The sequence below is a fragment of the Salminus brasiliensis genome, chromosome 7, assembly GCF_030463535.1.
Source record: "Salminus brasiliensis chromosome 7, fSalBra1.hap2, whole genome shotgun sequence".
In the NCBI taxonomy this organism is placed as follows: Eukaryota; Metazoa; Chordata; class Actinopteri; order Characiformes; family Bryconidae; genus Salminus; species Salminus brasiliensis.
The window spans coordinates 23,569,833-23,587,812 of NC_132884.1; the positions used below are offsets into that span (position 1 = coordinate 23,569,833).

The 17,980-nt window shown below is 38.8% G+C and overlaps 1 protein-coding gene across 1 annotated transcript in view; it reads right to left on the reverse strand.

The window, feature by feature from the left end:
* Positions 1 to 17,980, reverse strand: part of pde4ba (phosphodiesterase 4B, cAMP-specific a) — a 199,244-nt gene that overhangs the window by 135,113 nt on the left and 46,151 nt on the right. Inside the window, exon 3 of the mRNA XM_072684239.1 lies at positions 5,552 to 5,790. Within this exon, the coding sequence (XP_072540340.1) occupies positions 5,552 to 5,790 (239 nt within the window). The remainder of the gene's footprint in view (positions 1 to 5,551; positions 5,791 to 17,980) is intronic.

The window sequence follows — 17,980 nt, forward strand, 5'->3', positions numbered from 1 at the left end:
GCGTCTGATGCTGCAGTAGAGGACGTACTCTGTGGTGAGGAACATCGCATTCAGAATTTATGTTCTCCTGGGCATTCTGAGGGACTGGCTGGGCACTCTGTAAGGTAGCTTTAGATAGAACCTTACATAATTGAAGACATTACATAAAACTGCTGCTGACTGTCTGAGATGGAAAAGACATGGTGCTCCTAAGGGTCCTCCTACCAGTGCAGATATTTAAAAATAAATAAATAGAAGTGAGCGTGGAGGAGGAGGAGGGGGGGGGGCAGTATGATCATATGTTATTGTGATCACAACAAGTCTAGATATGCATGTGCTCTAGATAAGAGCATGGTGCTCTTATCCAGAATGACTTACATTTGACTACATTGAAAATATAGGAGAATATAGAGAAGATATTTGCCCAAAACCTCTTATTGCTGTAGTGTGGTGAGCTTGTCCAACTGGGGAATTGAACCCTAGTTTGCCACAAGGAAGGTGGTGTTGTTACCCACTATGCCACTTAACCCACATACTGCCAATGAACCCACCCACCCCATCACTTGCAATGCTTCTGACACTAGGAGGCTAAGGACTTAACACATGCCTCCTCCGATACAAGTAAAGTTAACCACCACCTTTTCAAACTGCTGCAGTGTGATGCAGTGTTGCCAGGCAGACACCACACTTGGAGGAAAGCGTCCCCAGCTCCACCACACCAGCTAACAGACGAACTGGTGTACCTGGTACAGCTTCCACTTGCGAGTACCAAGTCCAGAGTGCAGGAGGACGCTGTACAGTAATTTTGCAATTGGAACAGCAGCTTGGTGCATAAAGCATTCTGCGATATATGGCTGTGCCATGTCCACACAAGTCACGTCCTGATGCATCCTCGATAACACGGGCAGAACAAGAACACATCTGGGCCTTCGGACTGTACTTTTGAATGGAGCAGTACTTGTGTTGCAGCTGATGACGGTTCACAAGTCCACAAGAACACGAGTACAGACCAGAGCACAGATTGAGTCTGTGACCGGTTCCCTGCTTGGCATGTTCCTGACTACATCCTTAAAATAGGGGTTCTTTAAGGGTTCCTTAAGGAAAGCAATGGTTTAATATATACCCCAAAGGCTTCTTAATGCTTATATAACTGTATGTTTGATAACTGGATAAATGGTTCTTATCTATTCATTTGACTCATTTTTCAGTACAGCCCTGTCTATGTTGTAGTGATCATTCGTTCAAGGTTCTTTTCCTTTTCTAGTACTGTATTAAAACTGATACTATCAAAGAGGGGAATAGGGAGGAAGGCCAGTCTCAAAATCCACCAGACTGAATATGAGCCTCTCTCTTGGATGCGTTTTGGATGCAAATCTCTGTCACACAAACACATTCACACACAATTTGAGACACACAGCGAGGAGAGGCTATGTGAGAGAGCTTCAGCTAATCTCTCAATGATGTGCTTCTGCTCAGTGCTCCGAACAGACAACGGCAGTACAGATACAGGGTACGTTTACCAGGTAATATCAGGTTAATATCATATAAAGCTGGACATCTGCCAGGGATTCTGAAGCTGACAAGATGCTATTCCTTCATTAACAATACAGTAATTTCAACCATTTCAACTGTTATTGTGATTGCAGTCTTTGCAAGTCTGTAATTATATCTGTGGAATTGTAGGAAGTGCCACAAAATGCTGAGTGAGAATCAGTGGAGCAAATCTATCTATAGTCTGGCCAACATCAGCCAACATCAGCCTGGGCCACCATCACGCTCAAATCAGGGGTAAGATTTAACGGCTAATCGACTTAGTCGATCAAAATCGCTCAGCAAATTGGTTGTCAACTAATTTAATAGTTGACTAGTCAGTGATGTCATTACAGCATGTGTTTCTTGTGTTTCTTACTTTTTACTGTAATAATTCCGCCAATCTGGACGCATAGCTGCAGTGAAAACATACAGCCTGAGCAGCTGTGTGCAACGCGAACGGACTGTGTGGATAAAAACGGTTCTGGACGGTTTGTAAACCTTGTGCCACGAGAGGCATAAGATAACACACATCTGCAGTGACACCAGTGAGTGGAGAGCAGAGTTCTATTAGTGTGAGTTGTGGGAGTCTCATGTGGACATGGGCTGAGTGGGAAAAGGAGAAATCTTCAAGTCAGTCAACCTCCAAACCATGGACTTCACTATTAGCCTTTACTGTGGAACAAAATGAAGCCAAAAAAGAGGCAACAGCTTCACTCAACCACTGCGTCAAAAACAGACCATGTTAAATTAAAAGTCATTGCTACTAATGAACAAACACACTGTGTCAAAATAAACATCATTAATACAAACAAACACATTTTCTCAAAATAAAAGTTACTAATACAAATGAACATACAGATCTTGTCAAAATTAAAGTCACTAATACAAGCATAGCACATTTTCTAATCTGAAAAAATGGTGGGAAAACTGATTAAGGGACCACAGGTTCATTTCTGTTATATATGATTGATGCTACTTTGCAGCAAATAGATATTAGAGTTTTATTTATCTTTCATATTAGCAGAAACATTAATTAAAACAGTGAAAAAGTATTCATCTTTGTTGTCTTTATTGTTAATTAGCAAATGCATAAAACAACATCAAGGCTAATTTAAAAGCGGATGGCTACATAAAAGTCATTTTATTTTTTGTTTTTTATTTGACTACCAAAATAGTTGTTTGTTGCAGGCTTAATAAGATTAGGTCAATAAAGATGTCAGTCAGACTGAGGCAATCCCATCCAAGTGTTAATATAATCATATCTTTGTTAGATTAGCAGCCTTATTTAGATTCACTTCTGACGACTGACGTGCAGGTTGATATAGTTTCTGTCCATATCCATACAGTCTGCACTGTACGTTCCACATCTGATGCAAACAAACAATGTATTAAGTCACTGTGGCCTTACACCTTCTCCTCTGGTCCCATCGCTTATGGCTGCTCTATTAATGCCTCCCCAGAACCCACCTGGGGACACACACCAAAATCAATGTCTGCTGCAATGGTATCACGTCAGCGGCAAAATAATTGTGCTCCTAAAATAGCACTTTCTCTCCCGCAGCCTCCTTTCCTTCCGCTCCTCTCCTCATCCTTCTGACGCAAGGCACATTAAACAGTCCTCTAACAAGTGGAACTATGGCAGAGCAAGCTAGGCAAAGGGTGTGTATGTGTGTATATGTGTCTGTGTGGCTGTGTGTGGCTGGCTCCCTGTGTCATGCACCTTTCAAGCCATTACCAGTCCAATTACCGCACATTAATGGGAGATGATTCAAAATAAACTCTCCATGACACATTCCCATTAAATAACCCTTCTACATTACCTGATCAATTACTCTGTATCACTGATATCACTGTGCGATCTCTCTTCACAATTCAGTCAAATAAAGCTTGTAACCACACTTTCTTAATGGAAAGATAAAACAGGGCCATTATAATCTTGATAATCACTGCATATGGATGCTGAGTGAATGTGCAGTGAGTGATCTAAAGGATATATGGGTTAATGGCACTGGAAGAGCATGAAAAGAAGACCCAGTGCTGCCACCGTTAGGCAAAATAAAGGAATAGTCTTTTCTATGTGCATCAATGGTCAGGACACTATATACTGCATGGTTGCCTGTATAGCTCCTCTGTAGCAGAGCTACGTCCAAACTCGATCAACAGGAGACTCCACATTTTAAATGATAGCAGCTGAAATATGGTACGTTAGCTTAGAACATAGCCATAATCAGCCATCACCAGGTCATTAACAAATACAGTGTAAAAAAATGAATAGTCTAATTATCAGCTATCCAAAATCCAAATTCCAATTAGGCCTTGCATAGAAACCACTGTCTGTGGACGGGACAGTTCCCCACACCTTTTAGAAAAGTATTTGTTGACACAAGTTTGAGCACAGTCACTGTATTTAATGTGTCAAAAGTAATTCTATGCAAAGGAAGTGTGTCCCAGACACTCAGTCAGAGGTACTGCGCTAGAGTCTGCACAAGAGACACAGGTCTGGGTCCCTGGTCACACAATTGGCGCTGCACTTTGAGAATAGTCACAATGGCTTTTCACACTCAGAACGAGAAAAACAACACTGCAGAGTGTCATCACAGCAAACAAGAGGCTTAAAGTATAAATGGGCTACTAAAACAGACCCTTTTCAAGAGCATCCAGTGGCTAAACGCCCTACAGAAACATGAGTATACCCCGAATGCAATGCTTGTTCAGGTTCTTCAAACTAAAACTATGAGGACAGTGTGCAGCATGTAGACATGATGTATTAGAGTGTTCAAGGTGTGTGGTAAGCTTAAGAGCTTAAAGCAGAAACACAACAAAGAAATAACTGATGTACACAGAGGTTATTATTGAGATTGCAATGGTTGCAATGATCAGCTGGATCACTGCTTCATTTTCTAGCTTGTTCCTATTCTCAAAATGCAAGCATTCTTAGAAAGAGGAAAGTAGGAAAATCTATTTTGATGTAACAACTCTTTTGAAACTTTGAATACTGAAGTACCTTTACTGTCATGATACTTATACACTTGTACTGTTCAACATAATTCCTATCTTCCCATTTCCCAGCTTAGAAAGTCAGTGTCAGAGCGCAGGGTCAGTTATACCACGGGACACCTGGAACAGAGAGGGTTAAGTACCTTGCTCAAGAGCACAGCAGAGGCAGCTTAGCAGACCTGGGTATTGAACCCATGTGATCCATAACCCAGCAGGCTAAATAATGTCATTCAGTTAGAGTTGTATCTATATGTAATTTTCTTGCAAAAATGTTCCCAAGATTTTTTTTTTCAGTCATCTAGGAATAATGTCCTGACAATGAATAACAAAAAAAATCGCTATCACTGAGTAAATAAAATATGCAAATCCACAGTCCTTTAGAGCATCCTTAGGAAAGAAACATCCATTTTCATAAATGTCCTCTTTCTGTGCCTCTGATGAAGCCTGTCAGACACCTGAGCTGTTTCATTCTCACTTACTCTGAGAGGTCACTTCAGATTGCAGAAAAAAAACAGGCAATACAGTGTGTCTTACACTGCCACTAACCTGAGCCAGACTCATTACATCCTTCAACACATCAAGGCACTTTGCCAGACACAGCCCAGGTAGCTAAAGCTAAAATACATTGTAATGTGTGCACCATTCACCATTCAATGTGTGCTTAGTTCACAACTGTTCACCATTTTTTACAAATTAAATTAATTTAAATGTCTTGGATTGCTCTGGGTCACCTTATACAGATACGTAGAAATACCCAAATCAGCTTTTAATGTCAAATCCGTTGTGTTGCAATACCAAGCCAAACCACAAGAGAAGAATAAAATACTGCTGAAAATGTGTCTCTCAGGATCTACTGAAGCCTTAAATGCTGCGTTGAACATAATTCCTAAAGCTCTTATGCAAATATGAGATCAAACATGAGGCCAACTCCCAGACTGTACTGTACATTGGTAACACCAAACCAAACTGGCACACACAGTGTATATGCAAAGTATATGAGCACATTTTTTCTTTGAGAAACTTTTAGAAAGTGTGTTCCTACCAGTCTGAGTCCACTGGTGTGATGTCGATGCGGGGGGGCGTGATGAAGGGCAGCGTGGTGGGCCGGCAGATAATCTCCTCATCAGGGGTTCGGGACCTCTCTGACTGTCGCCACGACAGTGGGGGTAGCTGAAGGTTGCCAGAGAAGCGCCGCCGTCCCCGCCGCAAGTCTACTCCCAGCGTGCAGCCTGAAGATGTGAAGGACTCACTGAGATTGCAGTCTGGAGGTCCTTTACTGTCCTATAGGGAGAGAGAGGGAGAGTTTGGTGGAATTGAAAAAGCTGGGTAAATGTTGATGATTCCTTTTTTAAACCCCTTTACTGAACTTTTTCTAATGTGCACAAACTCAGTTCTAAGCAAATGAAAATGTGATGGTCAGCAGAATAAACAATAGCTTAAATATGTCTAGTAATGATCACTAAAAACTAAAAAGGGTGTTTTTACACCTAGTTTGTAGCAAATTTTGGGTTTTTATGATATTGTACCTTTAGTTTGGTCAAGCTGGATTTACACTGAAACGAGTAAAGGGAACTAAATACGTTTAATGTTTATTGTGTTCTTTGACTGGTCAGACGTTTGGTGGGGATACAGGTACTCTTACGTTTACTTTTACATCTATCTCTCACATATGGTGCATTCTTGCCCGACTGTATAATTTCACCCATTATGTTGCACTCAAAAAGAGATGCTTAACGTCTGCATGTATCACAATCAGATGTAACCAATCAGGTCACCCAACCAATTATAAATTGTAGAAATAGCAATATGTTTTATGGTCCATATGACAAAATCAGATGCTTTGCTCTTTATTCTATCATTAGCAGAAACTCATTCTGCAACAATAATTGGATAATTAGCTGTTAAACAGGCAGGTTGTGTGGACAGTACAACACTGTTTTGGTTGGACCATCACAAAAATGTGTTTCAACCGGTAGCGAACTGATGTAATTTGGAAGAGAACCATGGTCCTCTTGTTCAGCGTGCATCCTGTCAAAAGGAGCCAAACTAAAGGAAAAGTTTAATAGCTTTACTTAATAACTTAATAATAGCTTAATAACTTGTTATAGTTGAGAAAGCACCCTAAGAGTGTATATCAGTATTTTGCACACACTACACACTATCATAATGGACTCGAAAAAGGGTCTAACTTAACTAAATTAACAGCTTCTTACACTTCCTTTACCTTCTGTCCACAGACCTCCTTAAGTGGCTGGATTTTTTTATCATCTATGCAGCCCCACAAGTTCTCACTGCTATGATATCACCTAACCTTCCTCACTCTTTTTGTGCTACAAAGCCATAAATAGACCAGCCCCTCTGTACTTGATGGCAATGGTCAATATTCAATCTGTACCAAGAGATCTTCGACCTGACTTGACCCACCACCCTTTACAAACTTCCCCTTGGTGTCTGAACTACAGTCGCTTGCTGCCTTCAAAAGCCACCTGGAGACCCACCTCTTGAGCTTGTTAAGGCTTATGACTGTACTCATGTCTTACTTGATTTGGTTGATATTCAGGCAAAGTGTAGTACATTGAGTGTATTGTATCCACACTGGCTTTTGTATTTAGCAGCAACTAGCTTATGGTATCTTTTGGACCCTAGTCTATACAAACTAGCTAAACTAGCAATGTTTAATCCCTGAAATGTCAATGTTATGTGAATGTAAAGCAGCGTTATACCAGAATTGGTATTTATTTTCTTGCTCCCCCTATAGTATCACTATAGGACACAATCCACACATACATTTCTGGACATGCTGAGAGATACAGAACTTGGCACATGGACTGCACATGGACTGAAAAGGTAGAGTCATTTTACAGGATTGTACATGAATATAACACCTGCAAGCGTTGTCCTGCCCACCAAAGTCACATTTGCTAGTGCGGATGGAACGGGAGGGTGGACTCAGAATATTTTTGGCTTGGAGTTCAGATCGGCTTTCCTGTGGTCTGCCCCCCTATTGATGTGGTGAGTAATGGAAGAAAAGGAGGAGACTAAGCGGAAGTGGGTGCAATGTTTGTTCGATACAGAGGTGAACTGAGAAGCAGGGGTATATAAGGGGCTTGAGAGCCAGAAGGAGGAGTTCAGGGCATAGTCCTTTTCCCAAAATTTAACTCCACTAGTAGACAATAGGAGTGGGAAAGATGTGATTCTGCCTTTTACAGTCAGTGGAGCATCACAATGACTTTGAAGCTGTAATTTGAAGGTAAAAATGCTACATTCTATGCTACAAGGCTGCAATAGTATAGTATTTTTTAATATAATATGATTTAATATAACATATAATCATATTGCCCAACCCTACTACCGTATATGCAACCCAGAGTATTCATGCACATACTGCACATACACAAAGCACTGAAAATATAAACAGTCAGCACAGCAGATATTAGAAGAGTACAAGCTCATTTCTCCTCAAGTAGCCCTCAAGGCTCTGCGATGTGGGTAGAGCTTTCCTGCAGTGCTGAGCTCATTCTTACAAAGCAGGAAATAACAAACCTCTTTTCAGTCTACAAATGGAAAGCAGAAATTTCATTTAGAGCGGCATTTCATTTATTCTGATGAATTCAAGTGCAATCAGCCCTAACCCCAGATGACAGAGATGAGCTGAGTAAAAGGACTGCATGAATCCTTTTAATATGAACTGTGTTTAGGAGAATTCATGGAGCACTTTGCTGAGTTTATTTGAAATTCATTTGGTATAGAATCATTTCAGTGAAAGTTTCACCCTTTTCACATAACATTAATCTACATATCATCATGGTCATGCCAAAACCTGGTATCTCTTTTTTTTTGGTGTTTTTGTCCATTTAAATCTGGCAGTTCTTCACACTGTCACAATTACATGATAAATGGACCAATAGAAATACTCCAGAATTACTTGTAATGAAATGTATTTACATTGACTTCCACTGAAGGCTAAGGTTTTTTATTTTTGCTGTAAATGGGACATTTGGATGACACACAGAAAAAAGGCACTTTACTTTTTTCTCAATTATATGTATGATTTTACTGAATTTCTATATTTTAAGTTAATATCAATTTCTTTACTAAAAGAAAAGACAAAAAATAGATTTTAAATAAAGTAAAACTAAATTATGAAGACCAACAATTTTCTCTCTCTGTTACATATTTGTTTTTTGTTTTGTTTTGTTTTTTAAAACAAATTGTTTACTACTACAGCCAAGTATAGTTTTTTACTTCTGAATAAACTAATATAAACACTCTAATTGTGTTAGTTAATTTATTAACTTTTCTCAATACATTACAAACATTTTCTAATACATTAAAACTAAATTAGGTTAGAACATCTTGGGATATCTTATTACTTTAACTTAATCTTTTCTCTTGGAATAAAAACACTGGCAGTATAATAGTGTATAAATGTATGGGTGAATACAGCTATAGCCACTGCCACTGCCACTGCCACTGCCACTGCCACTGCCACTGCCACTGCCACTGCCAAACCGTCAACCACTTTATCTTCAATCACTTCAACACATCTGCGTATTTATGAGAAGATAGCCGGTGGGGGGTGATTACACGCTGATGGTGACTGAGGGTTCATGACACTCCCAATATGCAAATAGATGATACCAGGAGCAATTGAAACAGTGTGAGTTTTACTCAACAGAATACTGAAGTAGCAGAGCTGACTCAGTTACTGGACTTCAGAGAAACAACAATATGAGAGAAATGAGTAAATCCAACATCAGTGCAGTTGCTAGTTTTGTGTATTTTTTCCATTTTTAATATTGCATATTGCAATATCCAATCACTGTTCATTTGTCAATGGCAACTGAATAAGCTCAAAGTTGATTCAACTCAAAGATCCCTTTTGAATCTGGAAAAAGATACCAAATATTTACCTCAACTCAAAATAGTGGAGTAATGTGAGATATTCAATTTTAAACTTCAGAGTTCTTCTCTATCACAAACTTCACTTTCTGAGTGAGGAAATAGAGGACCAGCAAACGAAGAATAGAGCAAACCTCAAACAGGAGTGATCTGATATGATGTCATGAGGTCATGTAAATTAAAACCTTTGGCTAGTAAGAACAGTATTTCAGTAAAATTATTGCTTTTAAGTTTTCTTGATCATTTCACTTTTCATTTTTCAGTGCAGTGAAAATATCTTACTCTTAAGAATTAGATGCTTGAGTGAATTACTTACCCTGCCTTATGCTAGGCAAACACTGGAAGACAACTGCACTATCAATGTCTGCCACCAGAGGGTGACCAAGTCTCAAAATCAACACCTCAGCAGTTAAAGTGAATGCAGCAGGGTTAAAAAAAAGTGATGCTGGTGGCCAACACATGCAAGACTGATATTACTGCCACACTGGGCTCATCTAGAGCATTTGAAGTGCTAACTGGGAGAAAAACATGTGTGACAGTGTGTGAGTCAGTAACAAAGATCCACACAGCCTTAATGATTTGATCTGGCCAGCAGTAATCTTGCCCATTTTCTCTTAAGACTGCTTTATACCTTCATATTGTTTTGTCATAATTCATTTTTACTATGAACCATTTTTACTATTTACTTTACTATTTAACTACTTTCTCTACTTTAACTACCTCTCTTTAATCTCGCAGATTTAAAAAGGCCGCTTTTGTTACTGTGCCTTTAAGGCTGAAATGTAAATGACCCTTGCTCTGACTGACTGCCTTGTATTGAGCCTCATTTAAAAAACAGTCTGATCATCTTCAGCATGAATGGGTGAAGAGGATCTGTTGTAGACTGAATGAGTACATATATCTGAATACATAAAATTTGTCTGCAACCTTTCAAAAACAGCATAATCGCTACATTGTAAGCAAAGTCAGTTTTGCAACATACAGTAATTCTGACAGACAGGAACATTTTACAGTTATAAAACGTATAGATGCACAACGATATTATAATAGCATCAGTGATATTTGGTGAAATTCACAAATTGTATATGAAAAAACAACATTAGATTATTATTTGATGATGTATTTACTGAATGCACTGAAATTTAAAGAATAGTAGCCTGTTTAGAATGCCAGACTACTGGACTACCTACTGAATTTATATATTTATAAATATATACCTCTGTGCCAATGCCAATCCAGGTAAAGTCAGTCTCAAATTTTATTTTTTAAAGTTTATGAATCGGCAGGTAAGAAAAATATCAGATAGCAGTGTTGACCCACAATTCCCATTTTGTCCCCATATCACTAGAAAAATTTAATGCCTGAACAGTATCTGAATAATAATTATGCAGGAATGATTATGTGACACCTTCTTTGACCATGAGACATAGTCACAGCACCATATGAATCACACATGACTAGCTGACTGGTTATCAAAAGTGCAGCATGCCATATGGTACTCACTGAGAGAACTGTAATCTATCAAATGTGAGTGGTCTATCATGCAAGCAGGGCACGTTCTGGACTACAGAGATACACTGAACATGTCAATTCAGTGTGACCCTCATCATGCAGTATATGGTAATGGAACCATGTGATTAGCCAGGCGGCACTCAGACAATCAGGTCACAACTGAGTGGCCTTGCCTTCCATGTTGGAGTACTTTAAAAAAAACTCTCACTGTCAAGTTGTATTAATACTATATGTCAAAATGTCTGTGGGGACCCCTTCAGCTACTTTATGTTGCACACCTTGCTGACACAGATGTTCTAGTCCCTGTAGATAAGTATTGCCAATACATACAATACATAACCTATACATAAACATAATTGGAAGCATCCCTAATGACAGACATTGGCTAGAGGGGTATAAAGCTTCCCAGCATTGAGCTGTGGAGCAGTGGAACTGTGTTCCCTAGAACGATGGTGCTCCATCCACTACTTTTGGGATGAGCTGGAGAGTTGGGGATGAGGTGGGTTGGTGATCAGCCAACAGGATAAACTCTTTAATACCCTTGTTTTTGCTTTAGATTCACTGCTATTTGGTACTGCCAATTAACCCCTGGATCCATAGCTCCACTAGCACTAGCAATGTCCTGATACTAGGAGGGTAAGAATTTAACACGTCTCCTTAAATATATGTGAAGTCTGTGACACTGTGTCCACCGATGCAGCATGCCCAGGCAGCTGACACGCTCGGAGGATGCACTGGGTCCCCAGCTCCACCACACCAGCTAACAGACACCTGTACCAGCCAACACTGCTTTAGAGAGATGAAGCGAGAGAGCGTCATGTACCCATCCGGAAAGAGCACGGCTAATTCTGCTCTCTCTGACTCCGACCACTGATGGCAAGGTGGCATGGCTCAGAATTTGAACTCGTGTCCTCCGGGTACAGACTCTTTCCTAAACGTCTTAGTTATGTAGAAATATTGGTGGAATTCCTCTTTAATATGATCATCTTTTATGTCCATTATTCTGGACTTTTGGTGAAAGACTAGATGGACCTCACAGTGCACTTTAACCACTACTGTTAGGGGGAATCTGACACTTTATCACCTTTGTATTGATTGTTTAGTAGCAAAGAAACAACCCAGCACTCAGAGTGTGTGCTTCTGCTTGATTTAAAGATGTAGTGTAAAATAAATCTGCCCACAACTGTGTCAATTCATCTTTGTGTTAGAACCAGTTCCACCCAGTAGTCGCCACACTACAAACCTCTAATTTATCTATTTATCTGTCTCAATCTCAATTCCTGACTCAAGTATAGTATATGTATATGTAGTTTCACTTTTAATTAAGGGAGTTTAAAACAATACCCATACTTCTATTGGTACACACCCAATGCCGTAGAAAATTTTCTTTTGCAACTATGGACCTGTGTTGACATCTAGTGTGTAGAAGAGTTATCAGTCAGGCAATAGTGCATTAATTAGGGCTTAAGGGTTATTTTTTAACTATTTTTTTTAATATATATATTTTAATGTGACAAACTTGTTTACACTCCAGTTACACTGAGACAAACCATGAAACACCTCACAGACTGTGACCGGAGTGAGGATCAAACCACAGGCCCCTGGAGCAGTGCAGCAAACACACTACCTGCTGTACCATGCTAACATATGGTATTCTGCCTTGCATCCAAGGCTGTCGCAATTCTGATTTACTCTGATTACTGAGTTTCAACTTACTTAATGACTTAAAAAACTCTTTAATCAGCAGTAATTCATTACCAGCTTGCCTAATTAAAATGGGAATTTAAGTTCTCCTTCAGTCTAATGATACATACCAGAACATGATGGATACTTTCATTAAAATGCATTTTTTGTTCCATGTTTTATCTGATAAACTTTGTGACACATTTGCTCACATAATTGATTTCGTTCGCTCATGTATTCTGGGGAAATGTACATAGACAGCTTTTAACTCCAAACCAAATGCATGAATAAGAGCTTCCATATAAAAACAGTAGAAAACAACACATATAGCATTTTGCTTCTGACAAAGAAAAAAAACAAACAAAAACAAAGCATAAAAACACAGAAGAGAGCAACACATTCACACAACAGAGTCAGAGCTGGAGAGTTCTAGATGCTACAGACACGAACACACACCCACACACACCTACTTTACACATCATCAGCAGAGTCAAGAGGAACATCACGTCTCTAGCATAAGCAGGGGTGCACAAAATATAGTTGCAATCTCATACATATCATGTGCCTGTAAATTAATTCACTGACCTACATTAGCCCCCCACTTCTACTCTTTATGTCTATATTAATTTAATAAAGGGAAAAACAAATAATGATTCCTTTTATTAGGGGAATCGTGCTCTCTAAACTTTTGGATTAACTTACTTATATATCATCACTTTCATGCAAACACTTTTCAAAAACATTTTTCTTAACTTGAATTTATTCATTCATTGATTCATTAATAAATGGAAGTTGCTATAAAATGTAAAATAACATTTTATTCCAAGTAATTTTTGAGCATTTCTATTGGTCCCTTTCTCACAGAAGTTTTACACAATATAAGAAACGATGTCAGACTCAAGTAATGTTGAAAAGTGAAAAACAGCTAAAATGGAGATACAAGGTTTTTGTGTGACAGTGGCGATATATTGCTATCTAGTCTAGTGATATTTTCCCCAGCTTTTGAGACTAACTATGTCTCATAAGTATGTACCTGTCTAGTGTGTACCTACCTACCTGTTATTTGACCTCTGTCTGATCCAATGAATGTACTGGAATAGCCCCAAATGTAAAAGTGCTCTGCATATACAGCCTACGTCTCCCCTTGTGTTACAAGCTGTTCTTTGTTACAGAAAAACCCAGGAACTTTAGGCACTAAATGAATGAAAGTAACTGTTACAACCCTTCAGCAGTAAAGTTGAACATCTGCAAAGTATATAGATATGTAAATAGATATGAGGATGGGTATGGAGGTCTTTATTTTTGTCATCAACTTGTAGATTTAGAATTTTCCCCTTATTCAAATTCCCACCCACTATACAGGTGTCCCCCAATGCCATCAGCGCTTGCACACCCTTCCTCCAAGATACATGAGCGTCACCATGTATTTTCATAATGCTGCTGACACACCACTGCTCAGCTAAACAAGCTTGAAGGAGGCAATTATATTACAGCTGTAATACTAGAATGTTCTGGCACTTGAGCTGGTTAACATCAAACTGAGTGATAAGGGAAGAAGGAGGGCCATCATATCCATGGACTCCTTCCCACAGATGGCTGTGGCATCACAGGGAGCAAACCTGAACCATCTTTCAACGATAGGGGAAGCTGTGCCACTCGGAAACCCTTAAATTCATTGGACCAAACACTGTGAGACATTGTGAAACTTAGTTTGTCTCATTTCATCCTCTCCCACAGCCTCTCCTCCTGTTTGGTTTTAGCCTCGCTCATCTTCAATTCTAGCTCGTACTTTGTAGCTGCTCTCTAAAATAATATTTCAGTTTGCAAGCATGCAATTAATTCCAGCCAAGCTGAGCTGATACATATTCTCATCTTCATTTTAAGAGTACTGAGTTTAGGAGAGGATTCATTTTAATACCTCTGGAACCCCAGAGAATTCTGCAGATGTAATGTAAGCTGGGCCTCTACAGTTATATGCAAAGGTTTCTCCACCTCTTGTTTTGTTTGATTTTCTATGTAAAAATAAGTATGCATCCTTGTTGTGTTAAGAATGGTTCACTTGTTAATTAATTCGCAGTTCATTACCACATAGGGCTTTGCTATGGCACTGGAGTACAATACTGAAACTAAATGATTTGTCACTAAGATTCCAAACACCACTATAAAGCTGCTGATACACTATAGTCTTATTTCTTCAGTAGGGAGTGATTCTGAATGGAGCATTTATCTTTATGAAAAGTAAATGGCCTAGAGACGCCCAGTAGACCTCATATCAAGATATCCTTACTGAAGAGGACACACTACTGAAAATGTTTACTTAATCCTCATCCTAAAGTCATAATGTACTGCTATAGCCCAGAGCTCTAGAGCATTACTATCTCAGCTCCAACCTGATAACAAGATTTTGCTCTGCAGTATCTGTGCTCCTAAAAGGTCATTACACAAGGCCTGGTATTTTTCTCACTTCAATTGTATTGACTGAACATCTAAAAACCATACAAGAGCTTTGCTTCCTCCATGTGAGAACGACTGACTGTGTGGGGAGTAACAGAAAGAAAACGAAATGAATGAATATTTGAAGCAGTAACCTTGACCAAGGTTTATCTAACCAAGGACCCAAAGAACCAACACATACAGCAGAGGTTTCCACCCTCATGGTTTCATGACACACACTGGAAAACTGAGCTGAATTGAGATAACAACTCCTGTCTACGTAAAGCTATTCATATGCATAGATGTCTTTAGACCCGTTCTTTCAATGTTTCTTCTAAATTCAAGGGTATTAACTGGGAGTCTGTTCCCCTTTCCTGCAGAAGCCTTTCCTTTACACTGCATTCAGTCAAGAGCATTGGTGAGTCAGGTACTGGTTGGGCTACGCAATTAATCATGTGTTGATTGTAATTGCGATTCGAGTTTTTGCAACAGACATATCATTAAGGGCAGCACAGACAAAATGCATCAAATTACCAGTGGTGTAATTAGATAGTAAGCTGAGCCTGCGCAGTCTCTCACCACTAGGCTACCAGCCACCCCAACTCAGCAGTATGTAGAACTGGGAGCCATGTGTTACATCATTACTTAAGAGAATTTAATTACTGGACTGTAATGAATAATTCAAATGTGGTGACTATGCTCATTCCCACAGTTTTCTGGTAAATATGTAAAGAAGTCATGGCTGTTGTCACAACAAAACTGCTTCACCATAAGCAGCTTTTAAGCAACTTAATATGTATTCATTTGTTTTTTAGGCCTATAAAGGAAGTTAGTATTCCTGGACTGCCACTGTCAGACAAGCGTCACCGGTACTTCAGTAACAGGGAGTCAGTCGTTCATGTGGGCCCAAAATACTCCAGGGTAATGTCCTGTGTTTTGAAAATGGCTTAAACTGTTACACCTATAATGTTAATGTTACATGTTGCATTTCATGTGACCATGCCTAATATTAGACATAAGGCTTTTCCTCAGATCCTGAAAATGTAGACAACAGATTTAAAATACAGAGTCAAACAAAAATGGTTATTATAGCTATTATAGAAAGCTTCAGGGCAAATAAAAGTACAAATAAAAGAAACAAATAAAAATGAATCAGATCAAAATTACATCAGCAAATGCAAACATTTTAAAAGCCACAGTGTTTTGGCTGTGTTTTAAGGATGCACTGTATGTTGTAAAAAGATACATTCTCAAACTGCAGGAACCACTGACAGACCATATTTGGAAGCAAATCCCTTTCAAACAGTCGGTTTGTGTATCTCTTCCTCACACAGTGAAAAATATATCATCAATGTGAATAATTGGCATCAGATGATTATGAAATGGTGAGAGGCCTAATTATAATAATATTTCAAGTAAGAACACAAATAAAACAACACAACTTTTAATTTTAGGCAAACACTAGATTTCTTCGCTCTCGTCTCCACATATCAATGACTGTCTGTGGTAGGTAGCTAGGTGGCCAATAGCCAGATAACCACCTTTGTTTAAACAAAGTAACTCATCCACTCACTCAGCCACTCACTCAGTCACTTGATTGGCAAAAGGCTCTTCAAAAGGTTTTTAAAGAAAATGCAAACGTTTTGTCCGAAGATTTTCCAGTGAAACACTGTCAAACCATAAGGGTTTGAAAACAGTTTCTTTTCTGGAAATATACATTATTTACATTCTTAATTTTAAATACACTTGCCCTGTGTTTATAGCAGAAATATTCTGCTATAAGTTTTGCTTTTGTTTTTGTAAAAAAAAAACAGCTGTGAGTCAGATGTGCTGCTTCAGTCATGTACAGTGGGATTGGGTGCAACATCCTATAGTAAAACTGCTTTCTCTTTGGCTTCTTGCATAATCTGTTTGCATATTGGGCGTTTCCCCGCCCCTTCACTCACCATCAATGTGTAGTCATTCCTCCCAGGCTACATTCTCTTGGATTTGTGAGTTTTTGTTTTTGTTTTTTGTGAAAGCAAGCTGTTGTTTTCTAGGCTAATTTGGTGTTGCATTGGTTCCTTTCGCATAATGGCTATTATAAGTCAGTGAATGAGTAAAAGAATATGATTAATTTTGTTCAATGCTGTCTGTTAGTGCCCATATATGTACTTGCTGTAGTTAGTAGCCATTTCTTTAAGTCATGTTTTTTCACCTTTTGTATTTTACCTTTCCTCTGTATAGTTAATGTCCTTGTCTTATGTCCTTTTTATTTAAGTATATCCATTGCCCCCTTAATCTATATCTGTTGGGTAAAATTCTGATGTTTTAAAATATATATTTCAATAAAATGTTAATACATGAATTTATGAGATTTTGCACTCTTAGTGGGATGAGAGCTTTCATCTTTATATCTGGAGGAAAAGTTCTGGTACTGTTTCTGCCACACTGTGGCTGTGCTACTGACATATACCAGTTTCTCTGATCCACTCAGAAACTTAGATCAGACTTTTGTAATACATGATCAGATCATGACAGCATAGTAGGACCTTGGAAAGAAAGCAGAACTGATCTGCATGTGTAAAAAAGTACCTGCAATTGTCACTTGTATACTAACAGGCAATGACAATATTTTACACCTAAATTAGTAGCACTTAGTACCATGCATGTGTAGTTCTGTATAGCGAAGCAATGAATAGCAGCTTCATAACTAAATTCTCACTGAGAATTGTATTAGAGACACTATGCAAATATTGGGTAGGACCTCATTTTGCTCTCAATTCATTGTGGCATGGATGCAACAAGATATAGGACAGACAACATTTTAACACTTTAAGAATCCAGTCTATATTGGCATGACTGCATTATGCAATTATCACAGCAAATCTCCCAAATTCCTACTGGATTCAGATCTGGTGACTGTGAAGACCACTGAAGAACACTGATCTCACTATCATGT